Source organism: Microcebus murinus, chromosome 11, assembly GCF_040939455.1.
Source record: "Microcebus murinus isolate Inina chromosome 11, M.murinus_Inina_mat1.0, whole genome shotgun sequence".
Taxonomy (NCBI): domain Eukaryota; kingdom Metazoa; phylum Chordata; class Mammalia; order Primates; family Cheirogaleidae; genus Microcebus; species Microcebus murinus.
Window position 1 is genome coordinate 83,727,312 of NC_134114.1, and position 21,161 is coordinate 83,748,472.

Consider the following 21,161-nt stretch of genomic DNA (forward strand, 5'->3'; position numbering starts at 1 on the left):
CCTGAGGAAGTGACATTATGGTTGAGTCCCGAGGGTGAGCACAGCTGGCCAGGTGAAGAAGGATGACAGGGTCCAGGCAGGGGAGCAGCTAGAGGCATGAAAGAGATGGGAGCTTTTGAAAAACTGAAAGAAAGTCTGTATGGGAGGGAAGAGAGAGGAAGGGGAAGGCGGCAGAACACGAGGCTGTGGAGGGACACAGGAACCAGATCCGAAGGCTTTGAGGGCCAGGGTAAAGTAATGGGAAACCGTGAGCAGTTTCTCAAAGAGAAGAGATGGCCTGCTTCCCTGAGCTTTATGTGGAAAATAGCTTGAAGGGAGGCATGGTGAAAATCAAAGCACGTATTTAAGGGGCTGCCATGGTGATCCAGCTGAGGTCACGGCAGTGACATGGAGAGAGGCCGGGGCTTTCTGGAGACATTTTGGAATAAATGTTGACAGAACTTAGTTTTGAATTAGATGGAGGTGGTGAGGGAGAGGAGAGAATCAGTTTCTGACTTGAACACTTGGGCTGATGGACGTAGCACATTTTGAGGTAGAGAAAACCAGAAAAGGACTGGGAAGTCAAGAGTTTGCTTTTGGACACACTGAACTTAAGGTTCCTATGAGACATCCAACTGGAAATGAGACAAGACGGTTGGATAAATTGTACTGGAGCCTAAGAAACAATTCTGAACTGAACATCCTTTTAGGATACTGTCATGGAATGATCTTTCATTCTTAAAGTGCTAGTGATGTAATACATAGTTTGTTTAGCTAATATGAGACAAGACGTGCTTACTAGCTAAAAAAATCCTATATCCATCATATTCAGATCACATCATTTGTAGCAGATGCACAGTATTCAGAATAAGCAAATATATGAAAAGTGTGCTACTTATAGAAAATTTATTTTTAAAATAAATTTTAAATTTTAGTAACACGTAATTGTTACAGTTAAATTTTATTTAAAAAAATTTAAATTATCATAATCCCATCACACAATAAAAAAAAAACAACCTCATATGCACTCTTTTTGTGCCGTAAAAAGTGGCAGAAGGGAAGAGAGTAGACAAATGTGCTCAAAGAGAGTTTACAGCAAAAGGGAAGGCTAGGAGACCAACCTCAGTAAACATTCAATTTAAGAAGCAGAATCAGAAGAAATTTCATCTATTTATTCATACACTTGACAAATGTATATTGGGCATCTACTGGGTGCCAAGGCTGCTTTTAAATTCCAAAGCAAAAATCAGACTGCAGAGTGTTTTGTTGGGCCTCTACAAGGTTTAACATTTTTCAACCTAGTTGCCAACATATAAAATTTGGAATATTTTACATCAAAAAAATCTGAAATTCTATCTTGCCTTGAAAAATCGGAAGAGCTAACAACATGGGGTCTGCATCCCCACCTTATTTCTTATTTTTAATAGTGCATGTGTCTATTTATGTTGAATCCTCATGATTTAAATAATCTGTATGTAAAATCAACAATATCTTGATAGGTTTTTCCATAATTAGATATCTCATTATTACTTATACTATGTTATTAATACAATGTTATAAAATGTCTCTGCACACTTTCCCATGACCACACGATTTTGTGGAGCTTTTTTTTCTCTTCTTTCATTTCTTTTTCTCCTCTAAGTGCAGTGATCTTGAAGTGATGAGATTAGTGCTTGATGAGATTAGAGGTGTGTATTTCATTTAAAATCCAGTTTGAAAATAAAGGAAAGCATGTCTACTCGTTAATATTATTCAACTCTTAAACTGTTCTTCTTATGTCTTCAGATGCTCTAAGACAGTAGTTTTCAAAGTATAATCCAGTTTAGGGAACCCTAGAGGGTCCCTGAAACACTACAGAGGGTCTATAATATCAAAACTATTTCATCATACTATGAAGGCATTTCTCTTTACTCATGAAAGTAATTTTCCAGAGGCTACATGGTGTGTGATTTTATAATAGACTGAATGCAGAAACAGATATGAGAATCTAGCTGTCTTTTTTTAACCAGAAATTAATGAAATTTGTAAAACTATGAAAGAGTATCACTCTAATTTCTAATATTTTTGTTTTAGAAAGTATAATTACTTTTATTTAAAAAATGTTATATAGGCCGGGCGCTGTGGCTCACGCCTGTAATCCTAGCTCTTGGGAGGCCGAGGCGGGCGGATTGCTCAAGGTCAGGAGTTCAAAACCAGCCTGAGCAAGAGCAAGACCCCGTCTCTACTATAAATAGAAAGAAATTAATTGGCCAACTGATATATATATATAAAAAAAAAAATTAGCCGGGCATGGTGGCGCATGCCTGTAGTCCCAGCTACCCGGGAGGCTGAGGCAGAAGGATCACTCGAGCCCAGGAGTTTGAGGTTGCTGTGAGCTAGGCTGACGCCACGGCACTCACTCTAGCCTGGGCAACAAAGCGAGACTCTGTCTCAAAATAAATAAATAAATAAATAAATAAATAAATAAATAAATAAATAAATAAATAAATAAAAAATGTTATATATGTTCTATGTCATGAACTTATTGTTTTTTTAATTAATATTGTTTTTAATTTCTCAGTTTTAACTACTAATACAGTAAATAGTGTTAGATATAATTCACATAAACAAAAACTCTTTGGGGTCCTCAGTAGCTTTTTTGTAATATAAAGAGTTTTTGAGACTAAAATGTTTGAGAATGTGTGCTCTAAAATAGTGCTGCTGTTTCTAATGGTTGTATCTCCTTGAAGAAGATCATACTCTGTGTTTGCCTTCTTCTTGGCTTTCTGACTTGAGATAATGTAAAGGTTAGAAATCGTATTGGTTGAAGGTGGATCTAAACAAAAATTAAATGATGACTCTTGCCATTTTGTCAGTCAAATACATTCCAATGCCTCCCCTTATGTATGTATATGATCATAACTTTGATAATCTTTGTACATTGCGTAATTGATAATAAATTATCCTGGCATGCCTTTTTAAAAGGCAAGATTATGACGTTTAGCATTTCATTGCTTTGTTTTGTTCTTAAGTTTCTTCTTCTAGTAGCACATTCTAATTATATTTTTTTCTCTAAAACCTTCCTTCTTTTTTCCAGTCTAGCCCTCCTTTATGGAGTGTCAAATGATATTTTCTTTTGTTGTTGTTTTTTAATTTGCACTTAGAAAACAACTGTCGTTTCTGTTCAAGAAAGCCAGAATAACTTTTAGTGAGAATCTTCGTATAATCAGTGTGTTGAGTTTTAAACTAAAATTTACTAGGTCATTTCATTTGTTATTGTTATTGTGTTGCTATTTTTAGTGCCATTTTCTTCCCAAAGCAATGGAATTTCTAAATTGGGTAAGATTAGGAGGAAAAATCAATATTTTCTATTGGTCCCAAACTATGCAAACTTTAGGTATGTTCCAAAGCTACCATATGAGATGTTTTATCTTCGCCTTCAAACTCAGTTTACATCAAGATTATAGAGTATCTTCCTCATTGTGGATATGGCAGGTTTTCCCTGAATATCATTCATGGTCGAGTGTGTCCTCTATCATTTTCTTATTTCTCCTCCCACTCTCATTACCTTCCCTTTCCATTATTCTCCCATTGTCTCCTTCATTTTTACTTTCCACTAATGTCTTCCCTTTAATCAATCAGGTAATAAGTGCATCTCCTTGAAAATCATGTAGTAGGCAAGGGTACGGGCTCTACTTCCAAATGCCTGTTTCTGAATTCCAACTGCAGAGTCTAGTTCTGACACTATAAATCTCTTAGCCTCTTTGTGCCTCAGTTTCCTCATTTGCAAAACAAATATTAGATGACTTATCATCATACAATAGCTCTATGTGAAGATTAAATGAACTAACAGGTATAAGGTATTTATAATAGAATTTGGAATATAGTAAGTGCTTAGAACATGTAAAGATACTGTCTATAGATGATTACTACCTACTGCAATGAGTAGGCTAGACCTGATGAGACATGAGCAAAAGCAACTTTATTTTTTTACACTGTTTTGGGAAATCCACTCTGTGAATCCATTCTTCCCCTTCGTGAATAAAATTTCAAGCTATTTGCATAGTTTTTCTAATCAGTCTTGGATAAGGAAAAGACCAGAATTTTAGACTCACATCCCATTTTAAACTTCTACCCTCCCACAACTTGGACCTTAGAGATCTATAACTCATAAATACAGGGAGCTAGGGATTCTTGTTCGTTTCTTCTCTTTTTTCCTCCTCTTTTCTAACCCCTGGATGCTGTTTGTGCTCCTTCCAAGGCTGGGATGTGAGGGTGACAGTGGGAGGGAAGAGGAGGTGGAAGGTAAAGAAAGGTCCTACCTGGCTGGTACAGTTGTGGTCTGGCATTGGTGATCTCTGGGGTTGGCAGGTTACAAACACCTGTTGGTCTTTCCCTTTTAAGACATTTATGACTTCTACATAGACGCTTCCATTGCAGGTCAGTTCTCTCACCCCAGTGCCAAGGAATCGTGGTTCCTCAGCTGCCTGCTGTCACTACCCGCACGTTCTGCTTCCAGTGATGCCAAAGTGGCCTCACCTGGCAGGAAACACTCCCACAGAGGGCCTCTGCAAGATGACTCATGTGTAATTCCCTCCTGCAGAGTCCACATTGGGCCCACGAGTAATGTACATCCTTATCCAGCTATTATCTGAGGGTAGCTGAATCTCCCCGAGGCTGTCTCCTCACTCACCTGCTCCCACCATCCTCTCATCTTTCAGTTTTTCATGAGTGAGCCAGTTATCCGTCCCTGTTTCCCCTAATCTTTATGTGATCTTGAAGCCTCATTTCCTTAGCCCCATTACGTGGCTTGAATATAAAGGAAGGACTTCCTGCCTTCCCCATGACGTAGGAAAGGAGAAAGACTATAGCACACTGGCAGCTTTTTCTCTTAACCCAACAGAAACATGGGCAAAGGATATGAACAGGCAATTCACAGAAGAGGAAAGCTGACAGACCAAGGAGCATATGAAGAGAGCCTCTACTATATTCATAAAGAGAGAAAGACAAAGTAAACCAAACTTAAGACATAAACTTTGCACTCCAGCTCAGCACAAGTTAAAACTATAGATTTAGCAGAGATTTTAACATATACACATGCACAGTCTGCGTGAGTGAAAATTGATGGAGCCTTTTAGGGGAGTGATTTTGCAGGATGCATTAAAATAAAAGCTCTGTATACCTTTTAACCCCACCACTGGACTTGCTTCTAGGTTTCTGTCCTAGAGAAATCCCACTAGAAACACACAAATATGAAAGTGCTAGAATGTTTCTTACTGAATTACTGGTAATTTTTTTAAAAATTGAAAGCAACTGGGAATGTCCATTAAAAAGGAATATACTGAAATTAATTAATTAATTATAATACACCAAAAAAAAAAGGGGTGCAAGAGTTAAATAGAATAAGCCAAAGTGATAAGAAAGAAAGATTTTAAAGGCATATTAAGTGAAAAAAAAAGACATTATGTAAAAAAAAATTCTGTAAAAAATTCATATTAATAATACATTTAAGTAAGAAGATGCAGAAACCAGGGCTACTGCCTTGCATACATATATTCATATTTGAAAGTGCATAGAAAAAATTCAAACCAGCAATTTGAGAAAAAAGTTTAAAGCTGATGAGAGATTATTTTTATAGTGGAGGCTGGAACAGGGAGAAGAGAGGTCAGGGAGGACTTTAGCATTTACAATGAGGATATGTTGGATATGTGATTATGCATAATTTCACAAAATAATTTAAAATACAAAAACATGAGTGGAGTTGCTAGAGGTGCTATTTAAGATTCATCTCAAGTACAACTATATTAACAGTTGTATCTACTAATTCTCAGAAGAGCCTATGAGAGCATTCATCACCATCAAAGAATATTATTTATCTTATTAAGGATAGTTCTCTATAATAACTACTCACATCTAAATGTCTCCTCAAACAGTAATTATGAAGTCTTTGCTATGGTTGTAAGTTTGTAAGACCACACATACAATTATGCTTTTTAGGTAATAAACCAGACAAATTTCAATACAGAGCACCTTGACTTGATTATAATAATTTGCCAATTCCAGTTGATATGGTAATAATGCATAAAAAGAACTATAACTGATATTCTCTTAGTAGTAAATGTTTCATTCTGGGAATTGATTCTATACAATTTAAATTGTATCACATTTAGGCAACTATAAGGTATTCTTTAATGTATAGTTTAAAACATATTTTCCTTTAGGGTATTTATTTTTAAATCATAATGTATGTGTTCTTGAATCACATAACTTGTAGTTCGTAAAGAGTAAGTATAGATGTTAGAACCATAAATAGAATTACACAAATGTTACTTCATTATTTTCCTTATTTAGTACCTACATGAAAATGGAATTGTCCACCGTGATCTCAAACCAGAGAATCTTCTCTATGCAACTCCAGCCCCAGATGCACCACTCAAAATTGGTGAGAACATTTCCTGATGTTTCATAATCCCTTTTCCCAGAGCAGAAGAAATTTATTTCATGGAATTTTTTAAAATATTGGTCTATCTGGTTTTGCCTACATTCAATATCTTTGAATATCTGACATCAGTAAAGGAATATGCAGTGTTTTGGAAGTCTGTGCTCTTTTCTAGAATGTTAATCTGGACATTAGTGCCTAGAAATTGGTGCTCCATTGCTGGGCACACAAAGAAACCACAGCTCTTAGAAATGGCAAGGAGATGACCTTGTATTTTGTAGATTAATTTATAGCAAAGAAAATGACAGAAAACCTAACACTTGTTTGGGGGATATTAACTTTTATTCCACAAATTATTTGGAGCTTAATTGTAGATAATCAAGAACTTTGACATAAAATACTTAATACCTATTAGTGAATATAGGCTATGAGTCACTTGTTTATATGAACAGAGATAAATTGAGATCTATAATTCCTAAAATGCACTCCACAGAACACTTCTTCTTCAGCATGGTGAATAAGAGTGAATAAATAACTCTGTCTTTGGGGAGGTGAGAATGATCTGCATAGGTACTATGGTTGATCAAATAAGTTTAAAAATGCCAATTTAAACAAAGTTAAACAAGATTTTTGTTTCTGTAGGACTCCCCCAGAACCTTAATAATGCTAATGTGTAGACTGACATATTATTATATAGTTCACTATGAGGCTTGTCCTAAACCTTATCTGAGTCTGGAAACCTATCTTTGTTTCCCCAGTATGCATTTTGAAGAACTATAATACAAAGATGAACTTTGGGAAATTCTGATCTACTCAAAGAAACCTTTAAATTGGCATCTTAGAAAAAATATATTAAATATTGCTTTCCATGTGTCTTCCGAAGCAAATTTGCATTTATTAAAAAAAATTATAAGACTTATTTTTGATGAATTCTTCTTAGTAGAATCTGTATTAAATCCTCTGAAGGGCATTGCTTTTCTGGTGCTGTCCTTTATCGTGCTGATCTGCCAAGTTCACTGCATTTACAACTGTTAACACCTTTGAAAATTAAGTTGTTCTTATCAGGGGAGAGCTCAGACATAATGTGCTTTTATGAATGCAAGAACTCAAAAAAAAAAAAAAAAAACCCTGAAAACCCTGCTGGGCAGCCAGCTTGCTCTCATAGTCACTCCTGTAAGGCAGTGGACAGCAGGCTGTTTCCATTTCCTTTGACATCACTTTCAAAGATTTGATCCTTAAGCAATGTCTTTAAATGGATGGATAGATACTAATTTAGGCAGGAGAGGCTTTCTTTCAGAAGGGCTTCCTGCTGCTTTCACTGATAAGAATCAGGCACCTGCGTGGAAATGTGGGTTTATCTTTGAAGTCTAAAATGGAATCCATTCTGCACCTGCTTCTCTTGAAGAATGGCCTTGACCAGTTTCCTGAGGTTTCCTGAATAAGAGAGCTGTAGCCCAGCAAATAGATCATTATGGTAGCAATTTTTGATAACATTTTACCTAGGTATTATTCTGAAAAATAAATAAAAGGATTAGTCTTCATATGAGAGTAAATTCTTGTAAGTCAAATACACGAAGGACTGATATTATTTATTTTTGAGCAGAATAAACCTTTTGATGTTTCTGTTTATTCTCATGAAAGATTCTGAATTATAGCACTAATTGTGTATTGTCCCTTAAAGCTACTGTTACATAAATTTCAAAATTAATAGCATTAGACAAAATATAAATATTACTTTTAAAAAAGAGCATATTTGCTAAAGGCTGGGAATTATAGAGAAGAGCAAAGATTAAGTATAGATTTACTCATAAATGCATTTGGGAGTCATATTTTTCTCCAATTTAAAGAAACACTTGAGGCTGTGTGTCCGTGGCTCACACCTGTGATCCCAGCACTTTGGGAGGCCGAATGGGGAGGACTTCTTAAGGCCAGGAGTTCAGGACCAGCCTGGACAAAATATCCAGGCCCTGTCTGTACAAAAAATGTTAAAAACATAACCCAGGTATGGTGGTGCATGCTTGTAGTCCTAGCAACTAGGAAGGCTGAGCCAGGAGGATCAATTGAGCCCAGATGTTTGAGGTTGCAGTGAGTTATGATGATGTCACTGCTCTATAGCCAGGGCAACAGAGCGAGACCGTGTCTCAAAAAAAATAAAAATAAAATAAAATAAAGACACACTTAAATTATTTTTTTTTAGCTTCCTCAGGTAATTCATCCCACCCACATCTACCCCACTATCAAATACAAAAGCAAACAAACAAATAAATAAATTAGTTTTGGTTTGGAATAGCAAGCTCTGTCATCTTATAAAAGCTGAGAAAAGACTTGCTTCATTAAATGTTTTTTCTTGTGTTGTTAGCTGATTTTGGACTCTCTAAAATTGTGGAACATCAAGTGCTCATGAAGACAGTATGTGGAACCCCCGGGTACTGCGGTAAGCTCTTTAATACTGATTTTTTACTGTTATTGTTATTTGACATCTATTTTTATTTTACAATCTTATTTTATAAAATTTCTAATGTCTCTATTTATGAATGCTTTAAAATTTGGTGTGTCTCTTTATGAGGAAGGCATATATAAATGATACTCAGACTACCTCTTGTTTTGTTGGGGGGGTTCAGCAATGCTGGCTTTAGGGTGCATTGTTAGAATGCCTTTTGGGTCAGAGGTACTCTTGGATGGACTCAGAGGTAGAAAGACAATCACCAGGGAAGAGGGCAAGGAAAATGGCAGAGTTTATAGCTGGAATTAAAGCCATGAGCCCTTTGTCACTTTTCTTATTTGCTTTTCCTTGGGAGGAGAATGTATGACAATAATTCAGATGGCACATAGGGCAACAGTGAGAATGAGACAGTCCCTAGTTCTCATACATGTCGTGGACCTACCCTCACTTAAATAAGGACCTCAGATGAGATTTCCCCACCAGAGTTTGCCCAGTCCCTGCAGATGGACTATGCTGAGATCCTCACATTCTCTCGCCTCATCTCCCAAAACGGGCTGAAGGTAGCCCTGTCTCTCCAGGTCACAATCAAGGGGCAGAACAAATGCTTTCGATCCACACTAGCATGAAACCCACTCTTTTTTTTCCTTGATAGCTGAATTAATCTGGCAACAACCTAAAAGCCAATACAGTTTGCAAAGATTATCAGTAATTCCTAAAATTTTTGTGATTAATGACTATGTCACAAATCAATTACAATCCTAAACTTGATTACAAAGAAAAGAGATAAGATTTCAAGTTATCGCTCACAAGATTAGTCACCTTTTTCCTTTAGAATCAGAATCTTTTTACGCAAACCTCCTTTCTCTTGCTAACCTCTTCAGTGACCATTTATTAATCACCTCCTATAATATTCAGGCCAGTGCATGGCACAAGGGAGATGCATTTCCTGCCATTAAACCCACCCCTGGGGCTCACAAACTGCAAAACAGACATGGAAACCAAAAAAGTATAGCACCTTAAGAATTACTGGGTTATGTGTATGGAAACGCCATTATGGAAACATAGGATAAGGGTGGTGTTTGGAGTTTCCTGCCTTGTTCTTCTATAGCATTTATATTTGGGGTCGCCCCATCTCAGAAATCAACACGGAAGAACTATATAACTAACTCATTTTAACAACTTTTGAATTCATAAAAATCAGATTGGAGAAGTGCAATAAAGTATTTATTGAAGCAAATCTGTCATTAAATTTACAGAATTTTAGTGCTGGAAGGAACTTTAAAGTTAATTCACTAACATTCTCATTTTACCAGGGTAGGTTCACAGAGTTTAAATGATTTCTCCAAGATTCCACATCTAGTTGTTAGTGGCTCAGGAATGAGAATCCAGGTATCCAAGGGCCTAAAAATATATAGAATTTCCCCTTAAAAAAATCAATATAGATAAATCCTTCATAGAAATATTTATTAATTAATCTTCTTATTTTATAATGTCTTCTGTTTTAATTTTTTAAACCTCAAAAGTATTATTTGGTCATTGTAAGAAGTAAAAATCCAAATATGTATAATCGATATTAACAGCCCAATGTGCATCCTTCCACACCTTTCTGTATGTGTCCATGTTCTTATATACATTTTATACTATTGCTTTTAATGAGTTAGTTTCCCTGGTAAACTTAAAACATTATTTCCTTGCAGCTTAATTTTTTATAAATTCAATAACCATGCAGAAATGAGTGTACCTATCTTTCTATTAAATCTTAACATTGTACCAAGTGCTCTTGTTATGGATCTTAAGCCCCTTGAGGCCAAGAGTAGTTTATCAGGAGTAAATTCAAAAAACACAAAATATGATAACTGTGGCTTAGACAGGATGGAAGTTGATTTCTCTCCCATTAGAAGTCTAGAGATAGGCAGTCCTGGTGGGCTTCACAGCCATGGTTCTGCAGGGTTGTTGGATCTCAGTGTCAGGGACCAAGGCTTCCTTCTCCTTGCTGCTCTGCTATCCCTTAGGGTGCTTCCTCATAGTCCAAAACAGCTGCCTGAAATCAGTCATTACATCTGCATTCTACACAGCAGGAAGGAAACAACTTTTAACAGGTGCACCTTCCCATAGTTATATAGACTTGCTGAAGCCCCGCATGTCACTTCCGCTTATATCTTATTGGACATACTTAGTCGCAACCTCTGCCAGGGAAGCTGGCAAGGTCTCCTTTGGCTGGACATATTGCTGTCCCAAATGAATTCAGGGTTCTGTTACTAAGTGTCTTAGTCCATATGGACTGCTATGGCAAAATATCTTAGACTGGGTAACTTAATAAACAACAGAAATGTATTGCTCACAGTCTGGAGGCTGGGAAGTCCAAGATCAAGGTGCAGGCAGATTCAATGTCTGGTGAGTCTTCTTTCTGGTTCATAGATGGCGCCTTCTGGCTCTGTCCTCACATAGTGGAAGGAGTGAGGGTTTTGCTGGGACCTCTTTTGTAAGGGCACTAATCCCATTCATGAGGGCTCCACCCTCATGACCTACTCACAACAAATGTCCCACTTCCTAAAACCATTACCTTGAGGGTTAAGATTTCAACATATGAGTTTGGGGGAGGGCACAAACATTCAGACCATAGCATTAAGAATGGAAGTTGGATTTAACAGTTCACCATCTCTACTACAGACTTATGAAGTAAGATTTCTGTGTCTAGAAAAACAAAATGTGTGAAAATCATTGCACTATAGCATGTTCCCTATAGGCATCCTTGTTTTATTTTGTTTTTGTTTTTTATTTTCTTTAGAATGGATCACTGACAACCTGCCCAAGGCCCTTCCCTCCTAATGGGGCCATATTTACTTTTTATTTCTCTAATTCACATGTCCTTACTTGTCCTCCTTCGTTATTTCCTTCATGCCTCTAGGTCTCCAAGACTATGGGAGGTGGGTGGGGATAAACCTGAATTTAGTATTATGTGTCAAGCAATTTATCTTCACTAATTACTGACTGATTGATAGAAGGATTGAAAAGGGAATTGAGAAAAGAATTACAAAACAAATTAAGGATTTCCCACCAGAAGAAAGCTGATGGGCAATTTAATAATCATTATCTACTACCAAACACTAAGCATTCCTGGGAGGTGGGCAGGTGGGAACAATTTGCTGAGAACCCTGTAATGGGAGGAGCCCTGGAATGGGAGGATAGGGAAGGGGGTACAGTGGTAATATCTCACAGTCCCTTCTGTGATTAAGAGACAGCAGCATCCTCACATCAAGGACTATAATAACAGTGATGAGAGCAGTTCTTTCTTACAGCACTGTGAATGAATGATTCGGTCATTGATAAAACCAACATAGAATGTCTAATAGACTCCACGTTGGGCACTGAGGTTACAAAGGTGAACACAGTGTGGTCTTGCTCTTCAAGGATTTCATGGGCTATAAAAGAAAGGCAGCTTCAGACTTGATCTGGTAGGCGATGGTGATCCAACAAAGGTTTTTAATCAGGGCAATATTTTAAAATCAAGTCTGTATTTTATAAATATCTTGATATTATGACACATTATGACAGATAGATTTGAGTGGGGGAAGAGATAGAAATAAAACAGACAAATTAGAAAACTATTGTAAATGTTCTTTCCTATCCCTCTAATGTCAGAAATCTACACATACTCCTTGAATGGCTTTTCAGTGGATGATATTGTCCATCTACCCCTATGATATAATAAATCCAATCATTTACTTTTTAAAAATGTAATAGGATTGTAAAATACTATTTTAGTTTCTTGTCCTTGCCATAAACAGGCCCCCCATTTTTTTTCTTTTCTTTTTTCTTTTTTTCTTTACAAATAATGGAGGCTTATTTTCTGTTTATTATTTTTTTCTACAGATCTCTGTATCACCCTAGAGGCTCTGTAATGGGGAAAGAGGGAATTGAGAGGTTGAAAGTGATGGAGATAATACTACTCCTCTGTTATAGGTAGTGGTTTACCAGGAAGGAGTAATTTGCCATATTGTAAGAAAAATAGGTAAAAGTAGCAAGGAAGCTGGGGATCGGGGTGGACTCTGCTTACCTCCGAGGACTACTCTGGGAGTTGAGAAGAAAAATAAATGTGCTTTGTGGCTTCTGAAGTGCTAAACATATACATGGAATTACTATTACATAGACTGGGGCAGGCTTAGCAGTCAAAAATGAGTAAGTTCAATGTATTTATACATAGGAGCAAGGTTCAAATTGTATATAAATATATATATTCATACACCCTCTTGACCCAGAGGAAATACACTGAAACATTACCTCACAATAGGAGTAGAGGAGGGGGAAGGATTTTAAGGATACGCCTATGTCTAGTAACACGGGAAACATTGGAAAACCTAAGTTTGGGGGAAAAGAAGTCATAGTAACATCACAGGAAATGGATGGCCCAGACCAGAGGCAAGATCCAGGGTTTTGAATTAAAAATGTTAATATAGTAATGAATATTTGTATTCGTCTGTCATAAAAAATTCAGACATTAACAGGTGAGGCCTAAACCTGCTTTGAGGATCACCCTCCATTCTAGCCCTTTGTCCTTGCACTCATACAGGGAGTGTCATCAGTTTGACATGCATCTTTCTGAGAATAAGTACATGGAGAGGAAACTGTCCATTTATAGAAAGAACTGGAAATGAGACCCAGATGTAAGACTGGTGAGAATCATGATGATGCTGTAGAAAGCATGACTTTACACAATGACTATTGTATATTCTTTTATGGTACAGCCAGGTGTGGCCAAAAGAGAAGACAGTTGAGAGGCTAAGGAAAAAAACAAGTTTGTTACACTCACAGGTCCTAGAGATAACAGGCATGGCAGGCCACACAGGGCCACATGGGAAAGACACCAGGGTGCTCAGGTGGCAGAAGACAGGAGGAAGGGAAACTTTAGGCCACTGTTTTTATTGGGGTTTCCTTGGGTAGAGCAAGGCAGCACAGGTGAACAGTTTAGGCTTGACTAGTTTGAATGCTTTTAGTGGGTTGCCTGGCACCTGGCTATGGGATAATTAAGGCAGATGAATATTCTCTTGGGGTGTATGGACCAGGTTAGGAAAAATGGCTCTGGATTGGTTAGTTTGTATATCAAAGTAATGCCCTTTGTTATCTTCAAGAATTAACTAACCCCAAGAGCGGCAGAATCTCTGTAGCTAGAAAGGGTTTTTTAAGATGTCAAAAATATCATAATATAAAGAAAAATTTTAAATATCAGTAATACAGAAACTTTTCATTTAACTTGAAAGGGTGTCTGAGACCCCATGTTTCATCGCTTGTATTAAGGGCTATTACTACCAAGGTCCATTATCCTTACATGCACTGTGTCTAGTTTCTACTTTTAATGGAAAACTTTTCAAATTACATCTTTTGAGAGAGTGGGTGTTTATGTTATACCATCTGTCACTTCTCAGGAAATAAAAAAAGGAAAATCCAACCATTCAGTCTCTTTCATAGAACCTTTGCCCCAGGATACTAATAACAGAGGGTTCTCCTATAAGTGCACTGAAAAAGAAAAAAAAAAAATCACAGATGCTTCCTGTTTCAGCAAACACTCATTATTTCCTGGGAAATGAGCCCAGTCAAAACCAAATTCTAGGCCAGAAAATTAAAATTTGTAGTCCAGATAAATAAAATCAATGACTAGTGTTCTAAAATAATCCAGAAAGAGTTCAACATTGAAGAGATTCTCAACATCTTGTTGTTGGGAAAAGAAGGTCTGAAACGACAAGAAAATAAAAAAAGAAAAGAAAAGGAAAGATCCTTTGGGCTATGGCTCCTAATAAATGTGGTACAATACAACTATACAATATTCACTGCCAAAATGTCTTGACTGGTCTAGATATTTCAGCCTTGAAATCTGTGGATGTTTCCAGCCCATCCATGCCAATACAAAAGAAGTACAAGCTGTTAGAGGAAAAAAGAAGCCAATATGGTAATGGGCTGGGTAAAACAATATCTCTGTCTAATACCAATTATCTAATTTATTCATAAGCTTATGTATGTTCTTACTTAGTATTTGCACTTGTCTGTTTATTCAAATTCTATTTTCAGAGTGCAGAAGCTGTTAAGAATTTATTTTCTCTTGGCATTTGCCAAGGTCTCATTATTTTCTGAGACAGCCCTATTGGCATAACTCAGATGAAATAGTAATACATAAAAATGTCCTGTGTGCTAAGCCCCTGAGGGTAACAGTGTTTTGCTATTTGCAGGCTCTAGCAATGCGAATATATGTTGTGCTTCTGCTTAAACCAAAAGGAAGGTAAATTATTAACAACTGAAGAATGAGCTCCCATTGTATTAAAAAAATCTCTGTACTTAAGAGTCTGCAGGTGCCTATTTCTACATATTTCTGGGGGTTTCCATATACAGAGGAATACATATATTCCATTGATGACCCAAGAAAAGTGACTGAGGGGTATCAGGGGAGGTTATTAAGCCAAAATTTGAGGATGTGGACGTGAAAAACACAAGCCACAGATGCATCTGTGACTGTTTTTTCCAGAGAGGAATTTGGGATCTTCAGTATTTAAAGGGCTAGAGCATGTAGAAAGAAAAAGGAGAGAGGTATGAAGTGAGAGAAATTATTAGATTTTGTGAGTCCCAGGAAATCTACATTTTACATGAGGTAAGGTGAACATTAGAAGAGAAAAAGGGAGTGAAGGAAGATTCAATTATGTAGATGTCCCTGAGTAGGTAGAAGAATGATTGATCCTGTCTCTGTTCTATACCTGGGAAGACAAGCTTGAAATGAACATTATTGGTATAGAATTGAACAGACTTTAGTTTTAGGAGCGAGACTTAGCCTGTGGACTCAAAGATGCAATGTGCGAGTCCTTGTTTATGGGAGGCCAGCAAAGAATTTCCTTAGGAACGATCTGCAGGGGTAATCCTTGTAGATGCCTAAGGCCTTGTACCTTTCCATGGGGAATCTGGCTAATGTATAATATTAGTAACAACTATTCATTTGGAAGGAGAAAAGTGTGTTGCACGATTCAGCCTTCAGGCTTGGCTTTCCCTTTTGCATAAGGAATTAGGGGCCGTCCTGAGATTTTCATGTTCCTTTACATTATATATACAGACTATGGCTGATTCAGTCTTGAAAAAACACTGCTTGACAATCAATGAATACTGCCATAATTACGAGTAATTCTAGATGGCAGTGGTATAATAAAAAGATGGTTAAATGTGAAGCATTAACTACTGGCATATGAAGGGCATGATGAAAGCATGGGGTGGCAGGTAAAAGAGAGATTACCTCACCTTCCAGCCCTGAAAAATATCCCAGAATGATACCTCCTATAGGATCAGCAAATAGTGATGGGCTAATAAAAGTGAATGTCACTAATTGAATGTTCAGTACTAAAATCACACAGATATTGCCCATCTACACTAAGGTATGTCAGGTATTTTTCTCTGTCTACCTTCACCACAGAGTATAAGGGTGACTAGAGGAATGGGTTGGCCCTGTTTTGAGCCTGTTTACCTATTGCTCACAGACCTAGTCTGCTGGTGGTTGTTGATATTCATGTTTTCACACTGTCCTGGGCTTGGGAGTCGAATGACTGGATCCTACTCCAGGGTTCACCTTCGGTATGTTAGTGAAACCTTCTAAATCTCCATTTCCTCAACTGTACAATAGGAATAACAACAACATTTATTTTGTAGAGCTATTATAAGGAATAAATAAGATAATTTATGTGAAGTTCTCAGCACAGTACCTGCTACCTAGAACATGCAATAAATGTTAGGTGTTATAAAAGTAATTATAATAATTATCAGTATCATGATCATCATTTTTATTTTTACTATTAAAATGTATGAGTTCCTTTGATCAAGAAGTATGATTTTTTATTTTGTCTTCACAATAGTAAGTTCTAATATTTGGGGAATTAGGTTTGAGGTCTTTGAAATTATATCATCTCTGCCACAGTCCTTTAGTTTTGAAATAAAAGATTCATTCTTTTTAATTCTCCTAAGATTTAATCCACATTGATGTTTTCTGAAATTCATGGCTTTATGGCAGTTTTTAAACAATTTCCTAGATTTTTTAACTTACTGAATATGAATGATAGTTCCTGAGAATGGTGAGTTGATTTTAAAAAGGGTAAAAGATAAAAAAAAAATGGTAGAGAAAATAAATACGACCTTTTTGAAGACTCTATTGGTTTTCCAAATAATAGTTTTGTTGGCATTTCTAACTAGGTAAACATGATGTCACATGAAAACATTTTTTTTTCCTACAAAGCTGGAAATGATTGGACAAAAGACAGGATTTGTTTCTTAGTTTTGATGACTACGGGAAGACAAAGTCTGCTCAGTGATCAGACTCTGAGTGAAACAGGGCATGTGCTGAAGTTCACTGAGTCAATTCCAGCTCCTGATCTGCCAGGGCCACTTTTGCACTTGGGGTTCCCTGCACTGCATTTCTCTATGGAGGCCAGTGAGCTCGTCAGAGAGGACATTGTACCCTGGATGAGCTTCATCAAGAGAATGCAAGCTATGTTTGAATAGCTATTGGGACTATGGGTTTCTAAAATTTTTACAGCCAGAGTAAAAACAAAACAAAAAACGATGACAGTTTAGTTTAATACTTTAACAGGTTAAAAAGGGTAAATTGAAAAGTACTTTATATATATATTTTTTTTTTAAAGGCTGGTCAAGTGAAGCACTGGGAATTGAGAAGGAACAAAGAAATCTGTAACTGGTTGTGATCAATTAGTTGTAAACATTACTGCACTCAGACCAACTGAACAGTACTTTATTAAAAATAAGCAGAATAATCTCTTCCCCACACACATGCATCTTACAGATCCATTTTCAAGGATTCAGAAACTAAAGTTAAAAATTTGTCTTAAATTCTAAAACTAAAGTTTCTGAATCATAAAAAATTCCTTAAAGAGCGTATTGGAATAATATATCAGGTGTACTTAGCATTTGAGTTATGAATAATAATATTATCTTTTAAAATATTTCTTAAAATGCTATTAACAGAACACTTCTCTAAGATTACACAGCACTAGAATGCAAGTCTTATCTTTCATTAGTACCAGTTCATGATTACAGTGATAATCCCATGGAGTTGCCAGATTGCTACTTTTCAAGGAAATAACTCATTAGGCTCTACTATGCCAAAATTTAAGACACATTTTCAACAGCTTGCAGTTGAAGAGAAGAGATCTCTGTTTAACTTTCAACAAAACTGAACGTTAAGTTAACCAGTAAGCTACACTTTCTATAATATGTATACATACTAATATGAAAAATGTTGGAAAATTTAAGTGGAATAAAATAGTTCTAACAATGTAAAATGGAAGCTTTCAGTATAGGTTTCACGAAAGATATAGTGTTTGTGTTCATTTCTAGAAGAATAAATGGCTAAGGTGAAATAATAGAGTATCAAATTATACTGGTAATCTAATCAAATAAGGGATAATCTCACTCAAGAATTCATTAAATAACCAAATTGGTGACTATCTTTTTACAATGAACTTTTAAAAAATCGAGATTAATTAAATGCATAGTGAAATGTCAACTCTGCTTACTGTAACTTTCTACTTCGCCAGCGGGGCGGTGGGGGGGAGGGTGTGCACCAGGGTTCCTGTGTGGCTTGTGGACAATAGGAAAGGGAGCGGGGAAGGGGAGAGGAACAGAAGTGCAGGATGCTAAGCAGGTGGGAAAGGGTGCCCAGATCCATCTCCCCGTCCTGACCGTCCCCCTTCTTCCTCCCTGAGCCAGGCTGCATCCCCACGCCATCATCTACCTGTCACAGGCATGCTTAGGCCTCTGAGCCAGTCAAGCTGTGCCAAGCAAAGGAAAAGTGGGGACAGGTACAGAGTGATGAGGAGAGGTCATCAATAGCTCCTCTTGTTCTTGACCTTGGAGAGGACAGGGATTCTGTGGGGTGGGTGCTAGCTTATTTTACACTGTCTTGGAAGTTTGAATTTGGAGGAAAATGAGTCTGTTGGGGTGTTTCTATTGATCTGGTACTGCCCTAAACAAAAATGTTTTCTGTGGAACTTTAGTTGTGTAGACATTCACTCCTTTTTTTAATTTGATAAATATTTATTGAGCCTTTTCTATCACCAGGTACTGTTGTATGTGCTGGAGATATAACAGTAAAAAGCAAAACAAGACAATTCTTCCTTAAGGATACTGTAGTACCTTTTAGTGAGTGAACACAATAAAAGAAATGTGTGAATTATACAGAAAGAGGTGATTGTTTCTATGGAGTAATATAAAGTTGGGAAAAGGAGTGTAGGTTGCAACTTAAATACGGTGATCAGGGAAGGCTTCATGTGAGAATGGAATACATGAGCAAAGACAAGAGATGGGAGAGGGCAAGCCATGTGGCTGTCTAGGGAAAGAACATTGCAGGTGGAGGGGACAGAGCATACCAACCCCAAGGCAGGAAGGTGCCTGGGTGTGTGTTAGATCAAGCAAGGAGGCTGGTTGGTTGGAGTGCAGTGACAGGTAGGAAAGGGGGGAGCTAACCACTGGCAGAATGGAGCTGACATTTACTGAGAGGGAGAAGACTTTTGGAGCAACAGGTTGGGGCTTGTTAATTTTGAGATGCTTGTTAGATATCCAGGTAGAAGTGCCATGTGGGCAGAAGAGACTACATGTCTGAAGTTCAGGGGCAAAGACTTAGCTGTTGATATAAATGTGTGCATTACCAGCATATATTATAGAAGACATTTAAAGTCACGAGACTCTCAGGCATCCCCAAGGCAGACAAGGAGACCACCCAGACTGATCCCTCAGCAATACCACCATTAGCAGGCCAGAGAGAAGAGGAGGAACCACATTTATTATGTGTAGGACTTCAAGTAGTAGAGGAAGCTCCAGAGGACCTAATTAGGAATTGTGAATGGATGCTGCAAGGCACAGATTTTTGGCTCAACATACAAAGCAATATTCTAACAACTAAAGCTGTTAGCAGTGACCCTTCACTGCCTCCCCGGCCTGGGACGTGCTCACAAAGGCTAATGGACTCATCTCTCAGGACCCCGGGCCAACAACAAGGGGAGGGGAGGAGGAGGCTCCTCAATTTTGTATCACCCAGTAAATATACAGTATACACTGTTAAAGAATACCACCACAAAAGCTGTCTATACCTCCTATATATGTAAACTAAGTTGAGGACTGTGGCAACCATTTAGATAAATCAAAGTTAAACATACGTTTGGCCTGAGATGGCTGATAAAATGGAGTCTCTAAGATTGCCCACAACATCCTCCTCTGACTTCTCACGTTCTCTTTGAGTTTTACAGATCGCCTTTTAATGTAATGGTAATCCTGAACTTCAGGGACTCCACACCCGAAATCATTTCCCATGCCCACTTCTATGGAAGACACTAGCTCAAGAACAGAACCAGCTGTGCCAGAGAATGCACAGTTCTGTGGGGACTCCACGCTATTATTACCCATGTGAGGGTGGAGTGATGGGCGGAAGGGGTCAAAAGGAAGAGGTGATTGATGGCAAGTGGGTAGAAGACTTGCTTAAAATGTCTTATTTGGGCCCTGAACACCCACAAAATGTTCCACTTTAGAATGTTCTAACAGAAAGGATATGCATGAAATAAAAATAAAAAGTTTCAAATGGATTATTATTGGTAATCATCAGTGTGAAGGCTTAGAGTTCCTTTAGAGAAGAACCCAGTATGTGCCATACCTCCTACCCGAGATAATTCTATGTCCACTATTCTGTTTGCACCTCCATGTGCAGAAGAGAGTCTTATGTAATGTTAACATTAGGATGAGTTGGGTTTATTTATTTCACTCCCCCTCATCCCACAAATGTTGAAAGGCAGCTTTTCAACAGTTAACACTCAGTTGCCAGCATCTATCATAACTTTGAAGTGACCAGAAGACGCAGTCTGATTGAGATTTGGGGAAAATAGTGATTATCTCAAGATGGGGGGAAGGCTCAGTGGAATCCTAGAAAAACTCATTTCACAGGGTAATAAAAGTAAGTGGTGTTTTGTTTTTTCCCCTTATGAAAGCACTGAGCGTTCTCAAATGTTTGATTGTCTCTTTGGGGTACTGTTAAAACAATAAAAAGACGAGGAAAATAAACAGGCTATATCTTTCTTTACCCATTTGTAAGATTTACACAAAGAGAAAAATCACAGTTCTTATGGCAAGAAAGACTTTGAAAAGCTTAGTTGAAAACTTGAAGTGGGAGTTGGATTGAGTGATATTTGTAGTTTGAAAAATCAAGAGCCCTGGAGAAAGGAAAGAATGAGGTAGAACATAAAGTGTATCACTTGTGTTTCAAAATGCGCTTCTGACTTTTTACACTCCACTTGC

At 37.4% G+C, this 21,161-nt stretch overlaps 1 protein-coding gene across 4 annotated transcripts in view; it reads left to right on the forward strand.

The window, feature by feature from the left end:
• The window catches only part of CAMK4 (calcium/calmodulin dependent protein kinase IV), a 221,772-nt gene that overhangs the window by 164,333 nt on the left and 36,278 nt on the right, over positions 1 to 21,161 (forward strand). For 2 of the 4 annotated variants that reach the window (XM_076008263.1, XM_076008264.1), the window contains 3 exons: positions 6,310 to 6,400; positions 8,757 to 8,831; positions 14,692 to 14,784. In XM_076008263.1, the coding sequence (XP_075864378.1) occupies positions 6,310 to 6,400; positions 8,757 to 8,831; positions 14,692 to 14,784 (259 nt within the window). The remainder of the gene's footprint in view (positions 1 to 6,309; positions 6,401 to 8,756; positions 8,832 to 14,691; positions 14,785 to 21,161) is intronic. The other 2 variants (XM_020290193.2, XM_076008265.1) reach the window with 1 other exon arrangement.